This window comes from Neopsephotus bourkii, unplaced genomic scaffold, assembly GCF_033783945.1.
Source record: "Neopsephotus bourkii isolate Nb327-2 ecotype Australia unplaced genomic scaffold, CSIRO-AGI_Nbou_v1 NB_365, whole genome shotgun sequence".
Lineage (NCBI taxonomy): Eukaryota > Metazoa > Chordata > Aves > Psittaciformes > Psittacidae > Neopsephotus > Neopsephotus bourkii.
This window is the reverse complement of record NW_026900871.1, coordinates 208,877-235,515: the sequence shown is the minus strand read 5'-3', so window position 1 is coordinate 235,515 and position 26,639 is coordinate 208,877. Positions and strand designations below refer to the sequence as shown.

At 60.1% G+C, this 26,639-nt stretch overlaps 3 protein-coding genes across 4 annotated transcripts; 2 read left to right on the top strand and 1 right to left on the bottom strand.

Annotated features, from left to right (window-relative positions):
* The first annotated feature begins 401 nt into the window (after positions 1-401).
* LOC133209787 (ribonuclease H2 subunit C-like) lies at positions 402-1,620 on the top strand. The gene is made up of 4 exons (XM_061348594.1): positions 402-551; positions 743-852; positions 953-1,069; positions 1,573-1,620. The coding sequence occupies exons 1-4, from the start codon at positions 407-409 to the stop codon at positions 1,618-1,620; spliced, it is 420 nt and encodes a 139-aa protein (XP_061204578.1). The 5' UTR covers positions 402-406.
* A 111-nt stretch (positions 1,621-1,731) lies between these two features.
* KAT5 (lysine acetyltransferase 5) lies at positions 1,732-15,642 on the bottom strand. 2 transcript variants are annotated; one of them, XM_061348639.1, is made up of 14 exons: positions 15,584-15,642; positions 15,310-15,376; positions 14,901-14,969; positions 13,078-13,214; positions 10,438-10,614; positions 9,487-9,567; positions 8,803-8,877; positions 7,524-7,772; positions 5,713-5,802; positions 5,492-5,632; positions 4,478-4,571; positions 3,916-4,075; positions 2,800-2,881; positions 1,732-1,932 (listed from the first exon to the last, which is right to left on the bottom strand). In XM_061348639.1, the coding sequence occupies exons 1-14, from the start codon at positions 15,593-15,595 to the stop codon at positions 1,798-1,800; spliced, it is 1,569 nt and encodes a 522-aa protein (XP_061204623.1). In that variant the 5' UTR covers positions 15,596-15,642; the 3' UTR covers positions 1,732-1,797. The 2 variants fall into 2 exon arrangements, with proteins under 2 accessions (XP_061204623.1, XP_061204624.1); XM_061348640.1 differs by lacking the exon at positions 10,438-10,614.
* A 104-nt stretch (positions 15,643-15,746) lies between these two features.
* On the top strand, positions 15,747-26,484 carry LOC133209821 (transcription factor p65-like). The gene is made up of 11 exons (XM_061348638.1): positions 15,747-15,830; positions 15,992-16,045; positions 17,369-17,529; positions 18,511-18,659; positions 19,224-19,315; positions 19,881-20,012; positions 20,629-20,733; positions 22,853-23,065; positions 24,571-24,651; positions 25,246-25,332; positions 25,935-26,484. Exons 1-11 carry the CDS (start codon positions 15,821-15,823, stop codon positions 26,474-26,476), a joined length of 1,626 nt encoding a protein of 541 aa, XP_061204622.1. The 5' UTR covers positions 15,747-15,820; the 3' UTR covers positions 26,477-26,484.
* The last annotated feature ends 155 nt before the right edge of the window (positions 26,485-26,639 follow it).

Sequence of the window (26,639 nt, the reverse complement as noted above, 5' to 3'; positions counted from 1 at the left end):
GTGGAGTTATGACGTCACTGGGTGGGGGAGTCCCCACTGCGGCTGTGATGTGGCAATGACGTCATAGGGAATCCTCCAGTGGGGGGGGGGGGTTGGTGTCTGTGTTTCTATTGGCGTCGTGATGTCACGGGTTCCCACTAGGGCAGTGACGTCATAGAAGCCCCCTTGTGGGGGTGGGAATTCCGGCAACAATAGTTGTGACGTCATATGGGGTTCCCCACCAGGGTTGTGACGTCATTTGGGACCCATGTGTGGTTATGAGGGTATCCGAATCCATGGCTCCAACCCGCTCCCCATTGATCCCCTTGTTACCCTCAAAACTACAACTCCCATTATGCCCCACGCCACGTTACGCTGCTTTACGCCTCGCACGTCAGACGTCACTTCCGCTTCCGGCAGTGTTGCCATGGCGGCGGCGGAAGCGGTGCGGTTGCGGCCTGGCTCCGGTGCCGCGGCCCCGTTGCAGGCCCAGCTCCTGCCCTGCGGTATCCGGTACAACGGCCCCGCGCCTGTGGCCGCCTTCCTGCGGGTGCAGACCGGGCCCGGAGGCGGTGAGCGAGCTCCTATGGGGCCGGGGAGCGCTGTGGGGCCGGGGGATGTGTGGGGCAGAGTGGGTGAGGGGGAAGCCTCTCTACGTGCTGCCGGGGCTGTGCTGTGGGGCCCAACAGTGCTATGGGGCAAAGTGTGGGGCTGCTGACCCCCTGCCCCACATTTCCTCCCCCCTCCCACCCCTGCCCCATAGAGCTGTGGGCCTCGTTCCGGGGCCGGCGCATGGGGGGCCGGGACCTGCCTCTGCCCCATGGCTACCGGGGGATGGTGCTGAAGGAAGGGGACCCGCCCCATGGCGATGAGGTGAGGCTGCCCCACACTTGGGGGACATGTGACACCCCCAACCCCGCTCTATGGGGTGAGCTGTGGGGCTGCCCCACACTGAGTCTGCCCTCCCCCACAGGGCCGGTGCGTGGCGGTGATGGGGACGTTCGATGCCATCAGGGACTGGGGGGCCGATGGCGTCCCCCCCGCTGGGGGTCTGGCCCTGGCGCTGCAGTGGGGGGACATCGCTCAGGCGGTGAGGCTGGGCCGGGACCCACACTTAGGGGGCAGCAGGGAGGGACCCGCATGGGGGGGGGGCCAGGTGTCTTTGGGGGTTCCCAGTGCTGGGCCCCACACTTGGGGGGCAGGAGGGGGGTCCTAGGACCCAGACTTTGGGGTCTCCAGTAGTTGGGGGGCAGGATGGGAACCCTTCAGCCCCACATTTGTGGGGAGTCCCTGACACTTGCAGGTCTCCAGTCCCAGTGACCACACTTGGGGGGCAGGATGGGAGGTCCTAGGACCCACACTTGGGGGTCTCAATTCCAGGCCCCACAATTAGGGGGCAGGATGGGAGGTCCCTGACACTTGGGGTCTCCAATCCCAGGCCCCACACTTGTGGGGCAGGATGGGCACCCCTCAGCCCCACACTTGGGGGTCCCCAGTCCGAGTCCCCACACTTGGGGGGCAGGGCAGGAACCCCCTCACCCCCACTCTTGGGCCTCCCAACCCCATTCTTCTCCCCTTTGTTTCTCCCCATAGATCCATGCTCCGGTCCCTGACAGCGATGATGAGGAGGAGGAGCCCTGACAAACCCCACCCCTTTATGGGCGGAGCCTGCGCAAGCCCCGCCCACCCCATTCAATAAAGGCGCCAAGTGCTGGGTGTTTAATAACAGGTGGGCGTGACCAAAAGAAGGGGGGTGGAGGCGTGTCCTTACGGAGGGGGCGTGGTCAAGGGGGGCGTGGCCAAGAGGGGGGCGTGGCCTCACCACTTGCCCCTCTTGCTCCAGTCCTTGGGGGTGAAGTGCAGGCACTTGGCATCGATGCGCAGCACCCGCTTGAGCATCGCCCGCTCGTGGCCCTCCACGATGTCCTCTGACAGCGTCAGGATGTACTGACCCTAGAGGGCACCGGGATCCACACGTTGGGGGGCTGAGCCCTATAGGGGGTGATTTGGGGTGCCCCCCAACCTCTGGGTCCTCTATAGGGGGTGATTCGGGGTTCCCTATAGGGTGATTTGGGGTCCCTCAAGCCCTTGGTTCTCTATAGGGGGTGATTTGGGGTCCCCCCAACCTCTGGGTTCTCTATAGGGGGTGATTTGGGGTACCCCCAACCTCTGGGTTCTCTATAGGGGTTGATTTGGGGTTCCCTATAGGGTGATTTGGGGTCCCTCAACCCCTTGGTCCTCTATAGGGGGTGATTTGGAGTCCCCCCTAACATCTGGGACCTCTATAGGGGGTGATTTGGGGTTCCCTATAGGGTGATTTGGGGCCACTCAAGCCCTTGGTCCACTATTGGGAGTGATTTGGGGTCCCCCCAACCTCTGGGTCCTTTATAGGGGATCATTTCGGGTGCCCCCTGACCCCTGGATCCTCTATAGGGGGCGATTTGGGGTTCCCCCCAACCTCTGGGTTCTCTATAGGGGTTGCTTTGGGGTTCCCTATAGGGTGATTTGGGGCCCCTCAACCCCTTGGTCCACTATTGGGGGTGATTTGGGGTCCCCCCAACCTCTGGGTTCTCTATAGTGGACTAATACAGGATTCCCTATAGAGGGATTTGGGGTACCCCAACATCTAGGTCCCCTATAGGGGCTGATTTGGGATTCCCTATAGAGGGATTTGGGGTCCCCCCAGTACCTGGATCCTTTATAGGGGTTGCTTTGGGTGATCCCCCCAACCCCTCACTCCCCTATAGGGGTCAACCTTGGGGGTACAAAGGGGGGGTCCCCCCTATGTGTATAGGGGACATGGGAGGGGGTTAGGGTCACCTTGTAGTAGTTGATGAGGTTGAGGTACTGCAGCGTGGAGATGACGTCCTCCTTCTTGATGCTGGTGATCTCACTGATCTCACTGGGGGGGGGGGGTGACACCAAGGGGGGTTTGAACCCCCAAAACACTCCTTGACCCCCCCAAGGCCCCCTCAGCCCCCCAGGACCCCAATGAACCCCCCCTTCCCCTTTAAATCCTCCCCCAAACGCTCCCCCCCCCCCTGCAGGGATAGGGATGGAGGCGTGGCCTCAGGGAAAGGGGGCGGGGTCTATAAAGGGGTGTGGCATCGAGGTGAGGCTCCAATGGGGTGGAGCTAAAAGGTGTGGGTGGGGTCTATGGAAGGGGCGTGGCCAGGAGTAGGAGCCAGATCCCCATAGAGGTGGGATCCAATGGCAGGGATGGGAGTTAATGAATGGGGGCGGAGCCTAAAGGGCAAGGGGGCGTGGCCATGGGGAGGAGCCAGTTCCTGTAGAGCTGGGATCCAATAGCAGGGATGGGATGGATAATGAATGGGGGTGGAACCTAAAGGGCAAGGGGGCGTGGCCTACAAAGGGGGCGTGGTCAGGAGGAGCCCATTCCTCATAGAGGTGGCATCCAATAGATGGGGGGGCAGGGATGATAATGAATGGGGGTGGGGTTTAATGAAGGGGTGGAGCCTAAAGGGAAAGGGGTTGTCGCCTAAAAGGGGGGTGTGGTCAGGAGGAGCCCATTCCCCATGGACCTGGGATCCAATGACAGGGATGGGGGGGAGGGATGATAATGAATGTGGGTGGAGCTTAACGAAGGGGGCAGAGCCTAAAGGAAAAGGGGTGTGGTTCAAAAGGGGGCGTGGTCAGGAGGAGCCCATTCCTTATAGAGCTGGGATCCAATGATGCGGGTGGGGGAGGGATGATAACGCATGGGTGTTGGGCTTAATGAAGGGGGGTGGGGCCTAAAGGGAAATGGGGGCGTGGCCTACAAAGGGGGCGTGGTCAGGAGGAGCCTATTCCCCATAGAGCTGGCATCCACGGGTGGCGGCGGGGGGGGTGATAACGCATGGGTGTTGGGCTTAATGAAGGGGGTGGAGCCTAAAGTGAAATGGGGGCGTGGCCTCGGGTAAGGGGGCGTGTCCTCACTTGATGGTGATCTGGGGCCGCTCCCCTCCCTCTGCCTTCAGCCCCATGAGGATCTCCAGGATGGTTTGGGACCAGTAACTCCGGTACGAGAGGAGCCCCAGGTCCGAGAGCGGCTTCTCGGGGGTCCCCGTCTTCCCCTCCACCTTGGAGAGCTCATAACCTGCAAACCATGGGGGGTCACCCCAAAGGACCCCAGTGTGGGGGTCCCCCAATACCCATGGGTGTATTTGGGGGCAAGGGGGGGAGCCGAAAGGGATCCTCCAAGGGGATTTTGGGGTCCCACTCAAGGGGATTTTGGGGTTCTTTTCCCCTCCACCCAAGGGGTTTGGGGTGTTCCAATGGGTTTGAGGGGGGGGGTTTGGGGGTACCTCTTTTGTTTTGGGGCGGGGGGGGAGCCAAAAGGGATCCTCCAAGGGGATTTTGGGGTCCCCAAGGGGATTTTGGGGTCCCCCTCAAGGGGATTTTGGGGTTCTTTCCCCCCCATCCAAGACAGTTGGGGTCTCCCAATGGGTTTGAGGGGGGGGGTTTGGGGGTACCAGGTTGTTTTGGGGGGGTCACTCACTGAACTCAATGAGCAGCTTCCCATAGCCCCGGCGCTGGTAGGGCGGCAGTGTGAGGATGCAGGCCACGTTGTAGTCCTCGGTGGACTCCTTCTCCTGGGGGGGCAACGAAGGCAATTGGGGGGGGGACACCCCAAAACCAACACCCCCATTCCCGGAACACCCAAAGACCCTTCCCACCCCTCCCCCCGCTACCCAAAACCACCTGAAACCCCCACAAACCCCTTCAAAAAACCCCAAAACCTCCCCAAAACCCCTTCAAAACCCTCTAAACCCCCCGAAAACCCCTCAACCCCCCCCCAAATCCCATCAACCCCCCTCAGGACCCCCAAACACCCCATTAAACCCCCTCAATTCTCCCCCAAACCCCCCTCAATTCCCCCCCAGGACCCCCAAACCCCCCCTTAAACCCCCCCAAAACCCTCTCAACCCTCCCAAAATCCACTCAACCCCCTACAGGACCCCCAACCCCCCCCCTTAAACCCCCCAAACCCCCTCAAAACCTCATCAAACCGCCAAAAACCCCATCAACCCCCCCCGGACCCCCAAACCCCCCCTTAAACCCCCCCAAACCCCCTCAACCCCCCCAAAACCCCCTCAACCCCCTCCAGGACCCCTCAAATTCCCCCTTAAACCCCCCTAACCCCCTCAATTCCCCCCCAAACCCCCTCAACCCCCCCCGGACCCCCAAACGCCCCCCTTAAACCCCCCCAACCCCCCTCCAAATCCCATCAACCCCCCACCAGGACCCCCAAACCCCCCCTTAAACCCCCTCAAACCCCCCCAAAACCCCCTCAACCACCCCCAGGACCCCCCCAAACCCCCTCAATTCCCCCCCAAATCCCCTCAATTCCCTGCCCAGGACCCCCTCAATCCCCCCCAAACCCCCTCAACCCCCCCATGACCCCCAACCACCCCCAGGACCCCCAAACCCCCTCAATCCCCCCCCAGGACCCCCAAAACCCCCTCAAACCGCCCCCATGACCCCCCCAAACCCCCCCATGACCCCCCAATACCTTGGAGAAGTACCCAACGATGTGGAACCCTTTGCAGTCGTACTCGGTCATGACATAGAAGAGGAAGGGGTCGGTGTCGTAATAGAGCGTCTTGTGGTCCAGAAAGCACTTGGCCAATAGGCAAAGGTTCTGGGAATAGCTCTGGGGGGGGGTCCATAAAGTGAGGGGGGGTCCCCTAAAATAGGGGACCCCCCTTTTGTCCCCCCCTTATCGTGTTTTACCTTGTTCTTGCGCCCATCGATCTCGAAGAAGGAGATGGTGCCCTTGCGGTAGATCTCATTGCCAGGGGGGTGCCTTAGGTCACATTTGGTCTTTGGGGGGGGGGGTAAGAAAAGGGGGTGTCAGGGGGGGAATGAGGAGCAAAAGGGGGGGGATGTTCTGGGTCTCAATGAGGTTCCCCAATGGTGTCACTGGGGGGTTCCCCAATGGTGTCAATGGGTGTCCCCAATGGTGTCAATGGGTGTTCCCAATGGTGTCAATGTGGTTCCCCAATAGTGTCAATGTGGTTCCCCAATGGTCTCAATGGGGTTCCCCAATGGTGTCAATGGGTGTCCCCAATGGTGTCAATGGGGTTCCCCAATGGTGTCAATGGGGTTCCCCAATGGTCTCAATGGGGGTCCGCAATGGTGTCAATGAGGTTCCCCAATGGTGTTAATGGGGGTCCCCAATGATCTCAATGGGGTTCCCCAATGGTGTCAATGGGGTTCCCCAATGGTCTCAATGGGGTTCCCCAATGGCCTCAATGGGGTTCCCCAATGGTGTCAATGGGGTTCCCCAATGGTGTCAATGGGGTTCCCCAATGGTGTCAATGGGTGGGTTCCCCAATGGTGTCAATGGGGGGGTCCCCCATGTCCGTACCAGGTGCCTCTGGAGGCAGCGCAGGCTGTGCCCGTACTTGAGACTATTGGGGTGTACTCAATGGTATCAATGGGAAGGTCCCCAATGGTGTCAATGGGGGGTTCCCCAATGGTCTCAATGGGGTTCCCAATGGTGTCAATGGGGGGTCTCCAATGGTCAATGGGGGTTCCCCAATGGTCTCAATGGGGTTCCCCAATGGCCTCAATGGGGTTCCCCAATGGTGTCAATGGGGTTCCCCAATGGTCTCAATGGGGTTCCCCAATGGCCTCAATGGGGTTCCCCAATGGTGTCAATGGGGTTCCCCAATGGTCTCAATGGGGTTCCCCAATGGTCTCAATGGGGTTCCCCAATGGTGTCAATGGGGGGGTCCCCCACGTCCGTACCAGGTGCCTCTGGAGGCAGCGCAGGCTGTGCCCGTACTTGAGACTATTGGGGTGTACTCAATGGTATCAATGGGAAGGTCCCCAATGGTGTCAATGGGGGGTTCCCCAATGGTCTCAATGGGGTTCCCAATGGTGTCAATGGGGGGTCTCCAATGGTCAATGGGGGTTCCCCAATGGTCTCAATGGGGTTCCCCAATGGCCTCAATGGGGTTCCCCAATGGTGTCAATGGGGTTCCCCAATGGTCTCAATGGGGTTCCCCAATGGTGTCAATGGGGTTCCCCAATGGTGTCAATGGGGTTCCCCAATGGTGTCAATGGGTGGGTTCCCCAATGGTGTCAATGGGGGGGTCCCCCATGTCCGTACCAGGTGCCTCTGGAGGCAGCGCAGGCTGTGCCCGTACTTGAGACTATTGGGGTGTACTCAATGGTATCAATGGGAAGGTCCCCAATGGTGTCAATGGGGGGTTCCCCAATGGTCTCAATGGGGTTCCCAATGGTGTCAATGGGGGGTCTCCAATGGTCAATGGGGGTTCCCCAATGGTCTCAATGGGGTTCCCCAATGGCCTCAATGGGGTTCCCCAATGGTGTCAATGGGGTTCCCCAATGGTCTCAATGGGGTTCCCCAATGGCCTCAATGGGGTTCCCCAATGGTGTCAATGGGGTTCCCCAATGGTCTCAATGGGGTTCCCCAATGGTCTCAATGGGGTTCCCCAATGTTGTCAATGGGGTTCCCCAATGGTCTCAATGGGTGTCCCCAATGGTGTCAATGGGGGGGTCCCCCACGTCCGTACCAGGTGCCTCTGGAGGCAGCGCAGGCTGTGCCCGTACTTGAGGCAGAACTCGCAGAGGTAGAGCACGGGCAGGGCCGTCAGCTCCTGCGGGTAGGGTGAGAAGTACCAGGGCTTGAGGCGGTGGCGGCCCAGCTCGATGCACTCGATGTTCTTCATGCGCGTGACGATGTCGTCGTGGCTCCGGTCCGACACCAGGCTCCCGGTCATGCGCGGCGCCTGCGGGGCCCCGTCCGACGAGTCCTGCGAGTCCTGCACCAGGGGATGCACGGTCAGGGTCAGTCCCCATCCATGTCCATGTCTGTGTTCATCCATGACCATCCCCATCCCCATCCATGCCCATCCCCATCCATGCCCATCCCCATCCATGTCCATCCCCATCCATGCCCATGTCCACCCCCATCCATGTCCATGTCCATCCCCATCCATGCCCATCCCCATCCATGGTCAGTCCCATCCCTGTCCATCCACATCCATGTTCATCCATGGCCATCCCCATCCCCATCCATGTCCATGTCCATCCCAATCCATGTCCACTCGCATCCATGTCCATCCCCATCCCCATCCATCAATGTCCATCCCCATCCCCATCCATCCATGTCCATCCCCATCCATGTCCATGTCCATGTCCATTCCCATCCATGTCCATCCCCATCCATGTCCAGCCCCATCCATGTCCATGTCCACCCCCATCCATGTCCATCCCCATCCATGTCCATGTCCATCCATGACCATCCCCATCCATGGCCATGTCCATCCCCATCCATTCCCATGTCCATTCCCATCCACGTCCATGTCCATGTCCATGTCCATTCCCATCCACGTCCATGTCCATCCCCATCCATGCACATGTCCATCCATGTCCATGTCCATCCCCATCCGTGTCCATCCATGTCCATCCCTATTCATGTCCATTCCCATCCATGTCCATGCATGTCCATCCCCATCCATGCCCATCCCCATCCATTCCCATCCCCATCCATGTCCATGTCCATTTCCATCCATGTCCATGTCCATGTCCATCCCCATCCATGTCCATGTCCATGTCCATCCCCATCCATGCCCATGTCCATCCATCCCCATCCCCATTCCCTATCCCCATCCATCCCCATCCATGTCCATCCCTATCCATGTCCATCCCCATCCATCCCCATCCCCATCCATGTCCATTCTCATCCATGTCCATGTCCATGTCCATCCCCATCTATGCCCATGTCCATCCATCCCCATCCCCATCCCCATCCCCATCCCCATCCCCACCCGTGTCCGTTCCCTTTCCCACCTCATCCGTTCCCAAACATGTGGATTTCCGCTTCCTCCCGGGCTGGGCGGCCGCTGCCCGACGCGCGGAGCCGTTCTGGGGGGGCGGGGGGGGTCAGGACCACAAAGAACCCCCCCAATACCCCCAAGCATCCCCCCAAATACCCCCAAGGACCCCCCCAAGGACCCACCCAAATACCCCCAAGGACCCCCCCAATACCCCCAAGGACCCCCCAAATACCCCCCAAATACTCCCCCAAAGGACCTGAGCACCCCTAAAAGGACTGAGGACACCCCCCCCCAAAGGGGTTACTGGGAGCACTGGGGGTGGTTACTGGGAGAGGCGATGGGATCTGTGTTAGTAAGTGATGGCTGAGCCCTTATTGGCTGGTTACTGGTGTTACTGGTGCGTTAGTGGTGTTACTGGTGTGTTGCTGGTTTGTTACTGGTGCGTTACTGGGGAGTTACTGGATGGGTACTGGTGGTTACTGGTGTTACTGGATGGGTACTGGTTGGTTACTGGTCAGTTACTAGGTGGTTACTGAGGGCTCACTGGTGGTACAGGGTAGCTGTTACTGGTGTGTTACTGGCGTGTTACTGGTGTGTTACTGGCGTGTTACTGGTGTGTTACTGGCGTGTTACTGGTGTGTTACTGGCGTGTTACTGGTGTGTTACTGGTGTGTTACTGGTGTGTCACTGGGCTCACCTGGGGGAACACGGAAGCCGGTGACGTTTCGGTGGCTGCAGGGACAGGGGTGGCCGGAGACACCACCTCCAGCTTCCGCTTCTGGGGAATGAGGGCATCCCAGTTCATCCCAGTGCATCCCAGTTCATCCCAGTGCATCCCAGTTCATCCCAGTGCATCCCAGTTCATCCCAGTCCATCCCATTTCATCCCAATCCATCCCGGTTCATCCCAGTTCATCCCAAACCATCCCAGTTCTTCCCAACCCCTCCCGGGTCACCCCAACGCATCCTGGTTCATCCCAGTTTATCCCAACCCATCCCGGTTCAACCCAGTTTATCCCAATCCATCCTGGTTCACCCCAATCCATCCCAGTCCATCCCAAACCGTCCTGGGTCATCCCAGTTCATCCCAATCCATCCCAGTGCATCCCAGTGCTCCCAGTATGGCCCCAGTAGCCCCTAGAGATTCCCAGCATCACCCCAGTAACACCCCTTGGGGACTGGGCTGGGGACCCACTGGGAATGGCACCCACTGGGGACAGGATGGGACCCACTGGGGACAGCAATGGGGACCCATTGGGGACAGGGCCCTAATGGGGACACAGCCACTGGGGACAGGATGGGACCCACTGGGGACAGGATGGGACCCATTGGGGACAGCAATGGGGACCCACTGGGGACAGGATGGGACCCATTGGGGACAGCAATGGGGACAGGACCCTAATGGGGACACAGCCACTGGGGACAGCAATGGGGACCCACTGGGGACAGGATGGGACCCATTAGGGACAGCAATGGGGACAGGACCCTACTGGGGACACAGCCACTGGGGACAGAATGGGACCCACTGGGGACATAACTGGGGACCAGCGCCCTTGGGACCTAAACCAGACACCCCTTTGGGGACAGAGCCAGTGATGGGGACCCATTGGGGACAGTGCCCTATTGGGGACCATTGGGGCCCCAGTTACCGTGGGGCGCTGGGCGCCGGGCGGGGGGGGCTCGGCCTCGCTCTCCTTGGGCAGGTGAAAGCGGAGGGTGATCTGAACGGGCACTGGTGGCACTGGTGGCACTGGTGGTACTGGTGGCCCCGGGATGCTCTTCCCGCTGGCTGGGGCCACCGGCAGCGCCAGCTCCAGGCTCTTCCTCTGTGCCGGGAGGAAGAGGAGGCGTTGAGGGGGGGACAATGGGGGGGGACAAAGCCATTGGGGGGCCTAAAGGGGGAGCCAATGGTGGTGGCACTGAATCCCCCCCCCGTAACTGGGTGATGGCATCTCCCACCCTCCCCATATGGCAGCGGCCCCAATGGGTCCCGGGTGTCACCTCCCAGGGGGCAGAGATGGGCCCCGGGGTGCTATGGAGGGGTCATGGGATGGAGCCAATGTCCTATGGAGGGGTCATGGGATGGAGCCAATGTCCTATGGAGGGGTCATGGGATGGAGCCAATGTCCTATGGAGGGGTCATGGGATGGAGCCAATGTCCTATGGAGGGCCTGGAGGTGTCCCCAGGGTCCTATAGAGGGCCTTGGGATGGCCCCAGTGTCCTATAGAGGGGTTGGGGATAGCCCCAATGTCCTATAGAGGGGTTGGGGATGGCCCCAATGTCCTATAGAGGGGTTGGGGATGGCCCCAATGTCCTATAGAGGGGTTGGGGATGGCCCCAATGCCTTATAGAGGTGTTTGGGATGGCCCCAAGGTCCTATAGAGGGGCTGGGGATGGCTCCAGGGTCCTATAAAGGTGTCTGGGATGGCCCCAGTGCCCTATAAAGGTGTCTGGGATGGCCCCAATGCCCTATAGAGGGGTTGGGGATGGCCCCAAGGTCCTATAGAGGGGTTGGGGATGGCCCCAATGCCTTATAGAGGTGTTTGGGATGGCCCCAAGGTCCTATAGAGGGGCTGGGGATGGCTCCAGGGTCCTATAAAGGTGTTTGGGATGGCCCCAATGTCCTATAGAGGGGTTGGGGATGGCTCCAGGGTCATATAAAGGTGTTTGGGATGGCTCCAGGGTCCTATAAAGGTGTTTGGGATGGCCCCAGTGTCCTATAGAGGGGTTGGGGATGGCCCCAATGTCCTGTATAGGGGTTGGGGATGGTCCCAAGGTCCTATAGAGGGGTTGGTGATGGCCCAAAGGTCCTATATAGAGGGGCTGAGGATGGCTCCAATGCCCTATAGAAGTGTTTGGGATGGCCCCAAGGTCCTATAGAGGGGCTGGGGATGGCCCCAAGGTCCTACAGAGGGGTTTGGGATGGCCCCAATGTCCTGTATAGGGGCTGTAGGGGTCTGCAGGGTCCTACAGAGGAGTTTGGGATAGCTCCAATGTCCTATAGAGGGGTCATGGGATGGCTCCAGGGTCCTATAGAGAGGCTGGAGGTGTCCCCAGGCTCCTATACAGGTGTTTGGGATGGCCCCAGTGTCCCATACAGGGGCTGGGGATGGCCCCAGGGTCCTATAGGGTAGTTGGGGATGGCCCCAAGACCCTAAAGCAGGACTGGGGATGTCCCCAGGGTCCTATAGAGGGGTCATGGGATGGCTCCAATGTCCTATAGAGGGGATGGAGATGTCCCTAGGGTCCTATAGAAGTGTTTGGGATGTCCCCGGGGTCCTATAGAAGTGTTTGCCAGGTCCCCAGGATCCCTTAGAGGTCATGGGTTGGCCTCAATGTCCTACAGAGATGTTTGAGATGTCCCCAGGGTCCTATAGAGAGGCTGGAGATGTCCCCAAGGTCCTATAGAGAGGCTGGGGATGTCCCCAGGGTCCTATAGAGAGGGTGGGGATGTCCCCAAGGTCCTATAGAGAGGCTGGGGATGTCCCCAAGGTCCTATAGAGAGGCTGGGGATGTCCCCAAGGTCCTATAGAGGGGCTGGGGGTGTCCCCAGGGTCCTATAGAGGGGCTGGGGATGTCCCCAGGGTCCTATAGAGGGGCTGGGGATGTCCCCAGGGTCCTATAGAGAGGTTGGGGATGTCCCCAGGGTCCTATAGAGAGGCTGGGGATGTCCCCAGGGTCCTATAGAGGGGCTGGGGATGTCCCCAGGGTCCTATAGAGGGGCTGGGGATGTCCCCAGGGTCCTATAGAGAGGCTGGGGATGTCCCCAGGGTCCTATAGAGGGGCTGGGGATGTCCCCAAGGTCCTACAGAGAGGCTGGAGATGTCCCCAAGGTCCTATAGAGAGGCTGGGGATGTCCCCAGGGTCCTATAGAGAGGCTGGGGGTGTCCCCAAGGTCCTATAGAGAGGCTGGGGATGTCCCCAGGGTCCTACAGAGAGGCTGGAAATGTCCCCAAGGTCCTATAGAGGGGCTGGGGATGTCCCCAGGGTCCTATAGAGAGGCTGGAAATGTCCCCAAGCTGCCATAGGGGGGTCTGGGCTGTCCCCTGGCTCTAGGTGTCCCCAGCAGCTCCTGTGTCCCCCCCCGCTCCAGGGGTTGGGGACATCCATGGGTACCAGGGTCCCCTCCTGTCCCCATCCCCCTGTGACCACATCCTCATCCCATATCCCCCTGTCCCACCTCCCTCTATCCCATGGTCCCACATCCCCTCTCTCCATATCCCAATGCCCCCATCCCGTTATCCATGTGCCCCATCCCATATCCCGGTGGGGGGGGGTTGGTGCTCACCGTGTCCCTGTCGGGAGAGCCGGGCCGGGAACCGGGGAGCCCGTTCTTGGTTGGGGTCTTGGCCTCCTTGCGGGGACCCTGCACCCGCTTCAGGTCCAGCCGCTCCTGTGTCACCCACTCGTCCAGGCGCTTGTTGACTGGGGACAATGGGGGGTAATGGGGTCAGCAGGGCCACTATGGCACCCCATGGACACTATGGCATCCCATAGCCACTATGGCACCCCATGGCCCCTATGGCACCCCATGGCCACTATGGCACCCCATGGCCACTATGGCACCCCATGGACACTATGGCACCCCATGGACACTATGGCACCCCATGGCCACTATGGCACCCCATGGCCACTATGGCACCCCATGGACACTATGGCACCCCATGTACACTATGGCACCCCATGGCCGCTATGGCATCCCATGGCCCCTATGGCACCCCATGGCCACTATGGCACCCCATGGCCACTATGGCACCCCATGGCCACTATGGCATCCCATGGCCACTATGGCACGCCATGGCCACTATGGCACCCCATGGCCACTATGGCATCCCATGGCCCCTATGGCACCCCATGGCCACTATGGCATCCCATGGCCACTATGGCACCCCATGGCCACTATGGCACCCCATGGCCCCTGTGGCACCCCATGGCCCCTGTGGCACCCCATGGCCACTATGGCACCCCATGGCCACTATAGCACCCCATGGCCACTATGGTTACTCTATGACCCCCTATGGTCCCTTATGGCTCCTCTATGGCCCCCTATGGACCCTCTATAGCCCCCATGTCCCCCTATAGCCTCTCTACGGTCCCCTATGGACACTCTATGTCCCCCTATGGACCCTCTATGGCTCCCATGTCTCCTTATGGCCCCTTTATGGCCCCTCTATTGCCCCTCTATGCCCCCTTATGGTCCCTTATGGCCCCTCTATGTACCCCTATTGTCCCTCTATGCCCACCTATGGTCCCTCTATGGCCCCCATGTCCCCCTATAGCCCCTCTATGGCCCCCTATGGACCCTCTATGTCCCCCTATGGCCCCTCTATGTCCCCCTATGGTCCATTATGGCACCTCTATGTCCCCCTATGGCCCCTCTATGGCCCCCGATGGCCCTTCTATGGCCCCCCATGTCTCCCTATGGCCCTTCTATGTCCCTCTATGGCCCCTCTATGGCCCGTTATGGCCCCCTATAGCCCCTGTATGTCCCTCTATGCTCTTCTGTGGTCCCCTATGTCTCCCTATGGCGCTTCCATGTCCCCCTATGGCCCCTCTACGGCCCCCATGTCCCCATATGGTCCTTCTACGGCCCACTATGGCCCCTCTATGGTCCCTAGTGGCTTGTCTATATCTCCCTATGACCCCTCTATGGCCCCCTATGGCCCCTCATGTCGCCCTGTGTTCCCTTATGGCCCCTCTATGTCCCCCTATGGCCCGTCTATGTCTCCCTATGGCCCCTCTTGGCACCTCTATGTCTCCCTATGTCTCCCTGTGGCCCCTCATGGCCCCTCTATGTCCCCCTATGGCCCCCCACGTCTCCCTATGGCCCCTCTATGTCCCCAACCCATTCTTGGGCACACACATGGGGTGACAACGGCAGCCCCACGGCGCCCCATAACACTTCTACACCCCCCAATGTCCCCTCCATGCCCACCCCCTATAGCCCCCTTCTGTGTTCCCACCCCAAGGAACACACATGGGGTGACGGAGGGGCACTTGCACCCCCATATCCCCTCTAACCCCCCCCATAGCCACTCTATGTCCCCACATATGGGGGGTACCATGTCATGTGTGTGTGTGATGCCCCCCATGTCCCCCCCATTGACTCACAGTCAATGTAGTGCACGTAGAAGAGCTTCCTCCCGCTGATGTCCTTCACGCTCAGGATCTCGGCTAGCGCTGGGTGACAATGGGGGTGTCACCACCCCTCTTTTGGGGACACCCCGATCACATCCCCCCCCAACCCCCCAACATGGGATGGACCCCCCCAAACCCCACCATTGCCCCCCAAAATGCACCCATTGTGTCTGCGCCCCCCCTCAACACGCGTCTCCCTTTAGGACCCCACGGCCCCCCGCTGGTCGCAAGCCACGCCCCCTCCACTCTGGCCCCTCCCCTGCGCTGCAAACCACGCCCCTTTCCTCGCTCCAACCCCACCCATTCGGGTCTAAACCACGCCCCCCCACCCACCCCATCCAATCAAACCCCGCCCCTCCACGCAAGCCCCGCCCCCGCTCACGCCACTCATCCTCGTTGTCTTGGTTACGCCGCAGCACGGGCAGGCGGCAGCCCTCGGACACGTCCATCTGCGGGGGGGGGGGAGGCGGGACGCGGGACCGTCAGGCCTAGGGAGTGGGGGACGGGACCGGGAGGGTTCCCGGTGTCCCCGGAAGGCTCCGGAGGGGTCCCCGCACCCCCAAAGGGGTCCCCAACCCCCCGCCGGGTCCCCCCAACCCCCCCTTGAGGCCGTTTTTGGAACCCCTCCCCCCCCAACACCTCCTCCTTTCACTCACCCCCTCCGCCATCCTCCTGTGCCTCCACTTCCGGGTTCCCCGGCTCACTTCCGCTTTTAACCACGCCCCTTCCCGCCGACCGCTGTGGGCGGGGCCACGTGGCGCTCGCGGAAGCGGAGCTGCGATCGTGGCTGTTCCCTCACCCCCCCCCTTCCTTCCTTCCCCGTTCCCGCTATTCCCGGTATTCCCGCGTTCCCCCCCCTCCTTTTCCCGCCTTCCCCTCCCCCTTTTCCCGCCATGGAGGACGGTAAGTGTCCCCCCCCCTTTCCCTCCTTAATGACGTCAAACGCAGCCGGAGCCGTCAGTAGGTTCCAGGGTTAACACGGGAAAAACGGGGTTCAATTGGGGGGGGTCATGTGACACCCTGCTGTCATGTGACACCCACCCCCCCTTTCCTCTTCCCTATAGTGACCCCCCCGGAGCTTCTCTCGTTCCTCCTGAAGCAGGATTGGGGGGGGGATGGTGAGTGCGGGGGGGTCATGGGGGGTCAAAGGGGGTTAATGGGGGTCAAGAGGGTCATGGGGGGGCAGAAAAGGGTTTTGGGGGGGTCTAAGGGGGGAAGGAGGGTCAAGGGGGGGTCCAAAGGGGATTAATGGGGGCCAGGGGGTGTCATTGGGGGTTCAAGGGGGGGTTGGGGTGGTCAATAGGGGCTAAGGAGGTGTTGGGGGGGGTTAATGGGGGTTAAGGGAGATCGTTGGGGGGTTCAATGGGGGCCAAGTGAGCATTAAAGGGAGGTTTGGGGGTTCGATGGGGGGGTTGAGGGGGTCAGTGGGGGTGTCAAGGGGTTAATGGGGTCAATGGGGGGGTGTTAAGGGGTTAATGGGGGGGTTTGAGGGTCGGTGGGGGGGTGTTGAGGGGTTCAATGGGGGGTGTTAAGGGGTTAATGGGGGGGTGTTGAGGGGGTCCAGTGGGGGGGTGTTGAGGGGTTCAATGGGGGGTGTTAAGGGGTTAATGGGGGGGTGTTGAGGGGGGCCAGTGGGGGGTTTGAGGGGGTCAATGGGGGGGTTTGGGTGAGGGGGTTCAATGGGGAGTGGTAAGGGGTCAATGGGGGGGTTGAGGGGTTCAATGGGGGGGTTTGAGGAGGTTCAATGGGGGGTGTTAAGGGGTTAATAGGGGGGTGTTGAGGGGGTTCTAGGGGGGTTGAGGGATTCAATGGGGGGTGTTAAGGTGTCAATGGGGGGGTGTTAAGGGGTCAATGCGGTGGTGTTAAGGGGTCAATAGCGGGGTGTTAAGGGGTCAATGGGGGGCTGTTAAGGTGTTAATGGGGGGTGTTAGGGGTCAATGGGGGGGTGTTAAGGGGTCAATGTGGGGGTGTTGATGGGGTCAATGGGGGGTGTTGATGGGGTCAATGGGGGGGTGTTAAGGGGTCAATGGGAGGGTGTTAAGGTGTCAATGGGGGGGTGTTAAGGGGTCAATGGGGGTGTTAAGAGGTCAATGGGGGGGTGTTAAGGGGTCAATTGGGGGGTGTTAAGGGGTCAATAGCAGGGTGTTAAGAGGTCAATGGGGGGGTGTTGATGGGTTCAATGGGGGGTGTTAAGGGGTCAGTGGGGGGGTGTTAAGAGGTCAATGGGGGGGTGTTAAGGGGTCAATAGCAGGGTGTTAAGAGGTCAATGGGGGGGTGTTACGGGGTCAATGCGGGGGTGTTGATGGGTTCAATGGGGGGTGTTAAGGGGGTTCAATGGGGGGTGTTAAGGGGGTTCAATGGTGGGGGTTGATGGGGTCAATGGGGTGTTTAAGGGGTTTCAATGTGGTCCGGGGGGGGTCACTCATTCTCATTGCCCTCAGTCCCCGCAGGGCCCCCCCCAGCTCCAGCCCCATCGGTGGAGATCCTGGAGCAGCCCAAGGCGCGGGGGATGCGGTTCCGGTACAAGTGCGAGGGGCGCTCGGCCGGGAGCATCCCTGGGGAGCACAGCACCGAGAGCGCGCGCACGCACCCCACCATCCGCGTGAGCACCCGCCCCGGCCGCTGCCCGCCGCTGCACACCAGCATAGACCAGTGCACACCAGCATAGACCAGTGCACACCAGCATAGACCTGTACAAACCAGGATAGACCAGTGCAAACCAGGATAGACCAGTGCACACCAGCATGGACCAGTGCAAACGAGGATAGACCAGTGCAAACCAGGATAGACCAGTGCAAACCAGGATAGACCTGTATAGAGCCGCATAGGCCAGTATAGATGTGTATAGATCAGTGCAAACCAGTATAGACCAGCGCAAACCAGTATAGACCAGTACAAACCATTATAGACCAGTGCAAACCCGTATAGACCTGTATAGAGCAGCATAGACCAGTACAGATCCGTATAGATCAGTGTAAACCAGTATAGACCAGTACAGACCAGGCCAGTTTAGATCACTACAGATGGGTGTAGATCAGTATAGACCAGCACAAACCAGTATAGACCTGTGTAGAGCACAATAGACCAGTACAAACCAGTACAAACCAGTACAGACCAGTGCAAACCAGTATAGAGCAGTGCAAACCAATATAGACCTGTATAGAGCACTATGGACCAGTACAGATCCGTATAGATCAGTGCAAACCAGTATAGTTCAGTACAGACCAGTACACACCAATACACACCAGTATAGACTATTGCAAACCCAATACAGACCAGTATAGGCCTGTACAGATTAGAGCAGTACAGATTGGTACAGACCACTACAGACGTGCACAGACCACTATAGACCAGCACAGACCGGTACTGATCAATACAAACCAGTACAGACCAGACCGGTATAGACCAGTACAAACCAATATAGACCAGTGCAAACCAGTATAGACGAGACTAGTAGAAACCAGTAGATGAGTACAAACCAGTATACACCATTCCGAACCAATCTAAACCAATCCAAACCAGTATAAACTAGACCAAACTAATCCAAACCAGTATAAACCAGTGCATTTCCCCCCCCCCGCAGGTGAACAACTACCGGGGCCCGAGCCGGGTGCGGGTGTCGCTGGTGACCAAGGACCCCCCCCACCGCCCGCACCCCCACGAGCTGGTGGGCAAGGATTGCCACGACGGCTACTACGAGGCTGAGCTGCCCCCCGAGCGCAGCGTGCACAGGTGGGGCAGGACCCCCAAGTGTGGGGCTGGGACCCCCAAGTGTGGGGCTGGGACCCTCAAGTGTGGGGCTGGACCCCCAAGTGTGGGGCAGGACCTCCCAAGTGTGGAGCTGAGACCCCCAAGTGTGGGGCTGGGACCCCCAAGTGTGGGGCTGGGACCCCCAAGTGTGGGGCAGGACCCCCAAGTGTGGGGCTGGGACCCCCAAGTGTGGGGCTGGGACCCTCAAGTGTGGGGCTGGACCCCCAAGTGTGGGGCAGGACCTCCCAAGTGTGGAGCTGGGACCCCCAAGTGTGGGGCTGGGACCCCCAAGTGTGGGGCTGGGACCCCCAAGTGTGGGGCAGGGACCCCCAAGTGTGGGGCAGGGACCCCCAAGTGTGGGGCAGGGACCCCCAAGTGTGGGGCAGGGACCCCCAAGTGTGGGGCAGGACCCCCAAGTGTGGGGCAGGACCCCCAAGTGTGGGGCAGGACCCCCAAGTGTGGGGCTGGGACCCCCAAGTGTGGGGCAGGACCCCCAAGTGTGGGGCTGGGACCCCCATCTATGGGGTGACCCCCCCTCCCATTCAGTTTCCAGAACCTGGGAATTCAGTGTGTGAAGAAACGGGAGCTGGAGGCGGCCGTGGCCGAGCGCATCCGCACCAACAACAACCCCTTCAATGGTACTGGGAGCACTGGGAATAGGGGGGGACACGACTGGGGGTACTGGGAGGCAAGGGGAGGGTGACTGGTTTTAGCCGGGTTTATGCTGGGACGCTCTTGGGGATGTGGAGGGGGTGCTGCTGTAGGGTCCTGGGCGCTCCATACCGGTCTGTAGTGGTTAACACTGGTCCATACTGGTTAACGCTGGTCCATACGGGTCTGTACTAGTTAACACTGGTCCATACTGTTCCATACTAATTAATGCTGGTACATACTGGTTAACACTGGTCCATACTGGTTAATGCTGGTCCATACTGATTAGCGCTGGTCCATACTGATTAACGCTGGCTCATACTGATTAACGCTGGTTCATACTGGTTAACGCTGGTCCATACTGGTTAACCCTGTTCCGTACTGGTTAACACCGGTCTGTACTGGTTAACACTGGTCCATACTGGTTAACACTGGTCCATACTGGTTAACACTGTTCCATATTGATTAACGCTGGTCCATACTGATTAACTCTGGTCCATGCTGGTCCATACTGGTCCATACTGGTTAACGCTGGTCCCTACCGGTTCCCAGTGCCAGCAGAGCAGCGGGGGGGCGAGTACGACCTGAGCTCGGTGCGGCTCTGCTTCCAGGTGTGGGTGCGGGGCGCGGCGGGGGGGTGGCTCCCGCTGCCCCCCCTCCTGTCCCAGCCCGTCTATGACAACCGTGAGTGACCCCGATAACCCCCTGGTGCCCCAAATACCCCCCTGGACCCCAAATACCCCCCTGGGACCCCAAATACCCCCCTGGGACCACAAATACCCCCCTGGGACCTCAATACCACCCTCAGGACCCCAAATAACCCCTTTAGGGACCCCATATAAGTCTGTGTGACTCCAGATGACCCCACTTGACCCTTATGGCCCCTGTGTGACCCTAGGTGACCCCTACGACCCTACATAACCCCATGGGACTCTAGGTGACCCCTATGACCCTCTGTGACCCCATGTGACCTGTTTGACCCTCCATGACCTGTGTGACCCCACGTGACCCCTATGACCCTCCGTGACCCCCTATGACCCTCCATGGCCCCGTGTGACCCCTATGACGCTCCATGGCCCTGTGTGACCCCTATGACCTTCCATGACCCCGTGTGACCCCTATGACCCTCCATGGCCCCATTTGACCCGTATGACCCTCCATGACCCCGTGGGACCCCTATGACACTTCATGACCCCACGTGACCTCCACATGACCCCTCTGACCCTGTGTGACCCCCGTGTGACCCCTATGACCCTCCATGACCCCATGTGACCCGACGTGACCCAAGCCCCGCCCCCAGGCGCCCCCAGCGCGGCCGAGCTGCGGATCTGCCGCGTGAACCGGAACTGCGGGAGCTGCCGGGGGGGGGACGAGATCTTCCTCCTGTGTGACAAAGTGCAGAAAGGTCAGTGCCAAATCACCCCAAAATCACCCCAAAACAGCCCAAACCAGCCCCAAATCACCCCAAAATCACCCCAAAACAGCCCCAAACCACCACAAAACAGCCCAAAACACCCAGAAACAGCCCAAAACAGCCCCAAATCACCCCAAAACAGCCCAAAACACTCAGAAACAGCCCAAAATCACCCCAAACAGCCCCAAATCAGGCCCAAAATCACCCAGAAACAGCCCAAAATCACCCCAAACAGCCCCAAATCACCCCAAAATCACCCCAAAACAGCCCAAAACAGGCCCAAAATAACTCAAAACAGCCCAAAATCACCCCAAACAGCCCCAAATCACCCCAAAATCACCCCAAAACAGCCCCAAATCACCCCAAAATCACCCCAAATCACCCCAAACAGCCCCAAAATCACCCCAAACAGCCCCAAATCACCCCAAAATCAGCCCAAAACAGCCCAAAAACACCCAGAAACAGCCTGTCACCCCAAACAGCCCCAAATCACCCCAAAATCACCCAGAAAAAGTCCAAAACAGCCCAAAATCACCCCAAAACAGCCCAAAACAGGCCCAAAATCACCGAGAAACAGCCCCAAATCACCCCAAACAGCCCCAAATCACCCCAAAATCACCCCAAAACAGCCTAAAACAGCCCAAATTCACCCCAAAACAGCCCAAATCACCCAGAAACATGCAGAAACAGCCCGTCACCCCAAGCAGCCCCAAATCACCCCAAAATCACCCACAAACAGCCCAAAACATCTCCAAATCACCCAGAAACACTGAAACAGCCCCAAACCAGCCCAAAATCACCCTCACCCTATGGGTGTCCCCCAACCCTATGGGTGTTCCCCCAACCCTATGTGTGTCCTCCTCCATGGGTACCCCCCCACCCTATGGGTGCCCCCTCACCCTATGGCTCCCCCCCACCCTATGGATCCCCCCCCACCTATGGGTGACCCCCTCCATGGGTACCCCATACCTTTTGGGTGCCCCCCCATGGTTGCCCCCCCCGCCATGGGTGCCCCCCCACCCTATGGATCTCCCCCCACCAAAGTGTGCCTCCCACCCTATGGGTGCCCCCCCTTCATGGGTACTCCCCCACCAATGGCTGCCCCCCCACCCTATGGCTCCCCCCCCCATGGCTCCCCCCTAACCCTATGGCTCCCCCCCACCCTATGGCTCCCCCCACCCTATGGCTCCCCCACTCATGGCTCCCCCCCCACCCTATGGATGCCCCCCACCCTATGCCTCCCCCCCACCCTATGGCTAGCCCCAACCCTATGGATCCCCCCCACCCTATGGCTTCCCCCCACCCTATGGCTCCCCCCACCTATGGGTGCCCCCCCTCCATGGTTGCCCCTCCGCTATGGGTGCTCCCCCACCAATGGGTGCCCCTTCACCCTATGGGTGCCCCCCCTCCCTATGGCTCCCCCGCACCCTATGGCTCCCCCCCCACCCATGTGTGTCCCCCTACCCTATGGCTCCCCTCACCTATGGGTGCCCCCCTCCATGGGTACCCCCCTACCTTATGGGTGCCCCCCCTCCCATGTTTGCCCCCCCACCATGGGTGCTTCCCCACCAATGGGTGCCCCTTCACCCTATGTCCCCCCCCACCCTATGGCTCCCCCCCATCCTATGGCTCCCCCCCCGCCATGGCTGCCCACCACCCATGGTTGCCCCCCCGCCATGGGTGCTCCCCCACCAATGGCTGCCCCCCCACCCTATGGATGCCCCCCACCCTATGGCTCCCCCCCCGCCATGGGTGCTCCCCCACCAATGGCTCCCCCCCTATGGTTGACCCCCCCATGGGTGCTTCCCCCCCAATGGGTGCCCCCCCACCCTATGTCTCTCCCCCCCCCACGTCCCCCCCACCTATGGGTGCCCCCCACCAATGGGTGTCCCCCCACCCTATGGCTCCCCCCCCGCCATGGGTGCCGCCGCACCCTATGGCTCACCCCCACCCTATGGCTCCCCCCCACCTATGGGTGCCCCCCTCCATGGGTACCCCCCTACCTTATGGGTGCCCCCCCTCTGTGGTTGCCCCCCCACCAATGGGTGGCCCCCCCCATGTCTCTCCCCCACCCTATGGGTGCCCCCCCTACCCTATGTCTCCCCCGCAGAGGACATCGAGGTGCGGTTCTGGGCCGAGGGCTGGGAGGCGCGGGGCTCCTTCGCGCAGGCCGATGTCCACCGCCAGGTCGCCATCGTGTTCCGGACCCCGGCCTTCCGGGACCCCGGCCTCCGCCAGCCCCACAGCGTGCACATGGAGCTGCAGCGCCCCTCGGACCGGCAGCGCAGCGCGGCCATGGAGTTCCGCTACCTGCCCCATCAGGGTGGGAGCATGGGGGGGGAATGGGGCCATGGAGTTCCGCTACCTGCCCCATCAGGGTGGGAGCATGGGGGGCAATGGGGCCATGGAGTTCCGCTACCTGCCCCATCAGGGTGGGAGCACTGGGGGGAATGGGGCCATGGAGTTCCGTTACCTGCCCCATCAGGGTGGGAGCATGGGGGGGAATGGGGAGCAGAGATAGGGAATAGGGGAATAGGGATATGGGATAGGGATATAGAATATGGGTATGGGATATAGGATATGGATATGGGATAGGGACATGGATATAGATATGGATATAGGGTAGGGATATAGGACATGGATATGGGATATAGGATATGGGTATGGGATAGGGACATGGATATGGATATGGGATAGGGATATAGGATATGGATATGGGATATAGGATATGGGTATGGGATAGGGATATGGATATGGGTATCGGATAGGGACATGGATATGGGATAGAGATATGGATATGGGATAGGGATATAGAATATGGGTATGGGATAAGGATAGGGATATGGGTATGAGATAGGAATATAGGATATGGGTATAGGATAGGGATAGGGGTATGGTATAGGGATATAGGATATGGGTAAGGATAGGGATATGGATATGGGATAGGGATATAGAATATGGGATAGAGATACGGATATGAGATAAGGGTAGGGATATGGATATGGGATAGGGATATGGGATAAGGATAAGGATAGAGATATGGGTATGGGAGAGGAATATAGGATATGGATATAGGATAAGGATAGGGATATGAATATGGGATAGGGATATGGGATATGGGGATATGGAACATTGGGATATGGGGATGGGGGACATGGGGATATGAGAATATCGGACATGGGGATATAGGGATAAGGGACATGTCAATATCGGGTATGGAGATAGGGTATATGGGATATGGATACAGGGATAGGGGGACTCGTGGCCCATTGCATCTTGGGTGCTCCTGGGTCCCCTTGGGATCATTCCTGGGTCCCTTGGGGTCTCCTTTGTCTCACTGGGGTGATCTGGAGAGTCACTGGGGGTCACTGGTGTCACTGGTCTCTCACTGGTGTCACTGGTCTCTTATTGGTGTCACTGGTCTCTCCCTGGTTTCTAACTGGTATTACTTGTCTCTCACTGGTGTTACTGGTCTCTCACTGGTGTCACTGGTCTCTCCCTCCTGTCACTGGTCTCTAACTGGTCTTTCACTGGTGTCACTGGTCTCTCACTGGTGTTGCTGGTCTCTCACTGGTCTCTCACTGGTGTTACTGGTCTCTCACTGGTGTCTCACTGGTGTCACTGGTCTCTTACTGATCTCTCACTGGTGTTACTGGTCTCTTACTGGTCTCTCACTGGTATTACTGGTCTATCACTGGTCTCTCAGTGGTCTCTAACTGGTCTCTCACTGGTCTCTTACTGGTCTCTTACTGATCTCTCACTGGTCTCTAGCTTGTCTCTAACTGGTTTTACTGGTCTCTAACTGGTCTCTCTGGTCTCTGCCGCCAGGGGACCTGCAGTGCATCGAGGAGAAGCGCAAGCGCACCCGGGACACTTTCCGCTCCTTCGTGCAGCGCAGCCCAATGCCCGGTGGGGGGCACGGGGGGGCAATGGGGGGTACTGGGGCCATGGGGGGGGTACTGGGGCCATAGGGGGGGTATTTGGGGTCCCGGGGGGGGTATTTGGGGTCCCGGGGGGGGTATTTGGGGTCCCTGGGGGGGGTATTGTTGCTCATGGGGGGCTATTGGGGGTCCCCAGGGGGGGTTATTGGGGCCCTAGGGGGGGTATTTGAGTGCCTGGGGGGGCGTATTCAGCTTCCAGGGGTGATGATTGAGGCTCTAGGGGGGGTATTTGGGGTCCCTGAGGGGGTATTTGGGTTCCATGGGGGGTATTTGGGATCCCTGAGGGGGTATTGGGGTCCTGGGGGGGGTTATTGTTGCCCATGGGGGGCTATTGGGGTCCCCAGGGGAGGTTATTGGGGCCCAAGGGGGGGTATTCGGGTTCCAGGGGGGGGGGTATTGTTGCCCTAGGGGGGTATTGGGGGTCCCCAGGGGGGGTTATTGCAGCCCTAGGGGGGGTATTGGGGTCCGGGGGGGGGGTTATTGTTGCCCATGGGGGATATTGGGGGTCCCCAAGGGGGGTCCCTGACGTTCCCTCCCTTTTTCCTCTTCCCCCCCCCCCCAGGTCTCGCCCCCCCTGAGCCCCGCCCCCCCCGGCGCTTCGCGGTGCCCTCGCGGCCCTGCCCGGCCCCGCAGCCCCCCCCCTCCATGGGTGAGAAACTGTGGGGGGTCAGGGGGGTACTGGGGGGTACTGGGAGCTATTGGGCGCTGTTGGGTGTTACTGGGGAGCACTGGGAGTGACTGGGAGCTACTGGGAGCTACTGGGGGGCTCCAGTTGGGGGCTACTGGGAGTGACTGGGAGGTATTGGGGGCTATTGGGTACTAGTGGGAGGCTAATGGGGGCTACTGGGAGCTATTGGGGGCTACTGGGGAGCTACTGGGAGTGACTGGGAGCTATTGGGGGCTATTGGGTGCTACTTGGGGACACTGGGAGTGACTGCTGGCTACTGGGAGCTATTGGGGGCCTCCTGGGAGTGAATGGGGGCTACTGGGAGCTATTGCGGGGCTACTGGAGAGCTAATGGGAGTGACTGGGAGCTATTGGGGGCTATTGGGTGCTACTGGGAGCTATTGGGGGGACACTGGGAGTGATTGGGTGCTACTGGGAGCTATTGGGGGGCTACTGGGAGTGAATGGGGGTTACTGGGAGCTATTGGGGGGCTATTGGGAGCTATTGAGGTCTATTGGGTGCTACTGGGGGGCACTGAGATCTCTGTGCCTGCTCTGCCCCCCCCCTCACTCCTCCTCTCCACAGCTCCCCCCCCGTGTTTCGGGGTCCCGGGGGGGGTTTTGGGGGACGCTGCTCCCCCCGCCCCCCCCGCAGCCGAGCCCTTGGCCGAGGCCCTGCTGCAGCTGCAGGTGGCTGAGGAAGGGCCCATTCCCGACGCGGGGGGGTCCCCATTGGACCTGGGGGTGCTCTTGGGGGACCCCCATTTCCCCCCCTTGGAGACCATCAACGCTGCCGAGGTGCAACGGCTGCTGGGCCCCCCCGACCCCCCCACTCCGCTCTTTGGGGACCCCCCTTTGCCTCTGGGGGGGGGACGGGGGGATGGAGGAGGGGGGGGGGTAACTGCTCCTCCCCCACCCCCCAACCCCCCCATGCTGATGTCGTACCCGGAAGCCATCGCTCGCCTCGTGCAGGGGGGGGATGGGGTTGGGGGGGGTGGGGGGGTCGAGGATGTAGGGGGGGGGTGCCCTGATTTGGGGGGGGGAGTGGGGGGGGACCCCGAGGATTCGTTGCCCTCCCTTGGGGACTTGGACTTCAGTGCCTTGCTCAGCCATTTCCCCTCCTCCTAACTGGGAGGAACTGGGAGCTACTGGGAGGCTTTAAAGTGGGGAGGGGGGGTGGAACTAGGGGCCTATGGGGAGGCTTTTAGGGGGCCCTGAGGTTACTGGAGGGCAACAGGGATTGACTGGGGGGGGTATTGGGAAAGAGGGGGGTCAGTGGGAGGGGTCTGGA

Bases quoted from the DNA above. Each gene is read 5' to 3' on its own strand.
- LOC133209787 (XM_061348594.1), top strand. From the start codon at position 407: ATGGCGGCGGCGGAAGCGGTGCGGTTGCGGCCTGGCTCCGGTGCCGCG. The intron at 853-952 runs GTGAGGCTGCCC...CCTCCCCCACAG, and splicing joins ACCCGCCCCATGGCGATGAG to GGCCGGTGCGTGGCGGTGAT. The intron at 1,070-1,572 runs GTGAGGCTGGGC...TTCTCCCCATAG, and splicing joins GGGGGGACATCGCTCAGGCG to ATCCATGCTCCGGTCCCTGA.
- KAT5 (XM_061348639.1), bottom strand. The intron at 7,773-8,802 runs GTGGGAAAGGGA...CCCCTGGTGCAG, and splicing joins CATGTTTGGGAACGGATGAG to GACTCGCAGGACTCGTCGGA. The intron at 4,572-5,491 runs GTATTGGGGGGT...TTGCCCCCCCAG, and splicing joins TCGTTGGGTACTTCTCCAAG to GAGAAGGAGTCCACCGAGGA.
- LOC133209821 (XM_061348638.1), top strand. The intron at 16,046-17,368 runs GTGAGTGCGGGG...CATTGCCCTCAG, and splicing joins GCAGGATTGGGGGGGGGATG to TCCCCGCAGGGCCCCCCCCA. The intron at 18,660-19,223 runs GTGGGGCAGGAC...CCTCCCATTCAG, and splicing joins CCCGAGCGCAGCGTGCACAG to TTTCCAGAACCTGGGAATTC.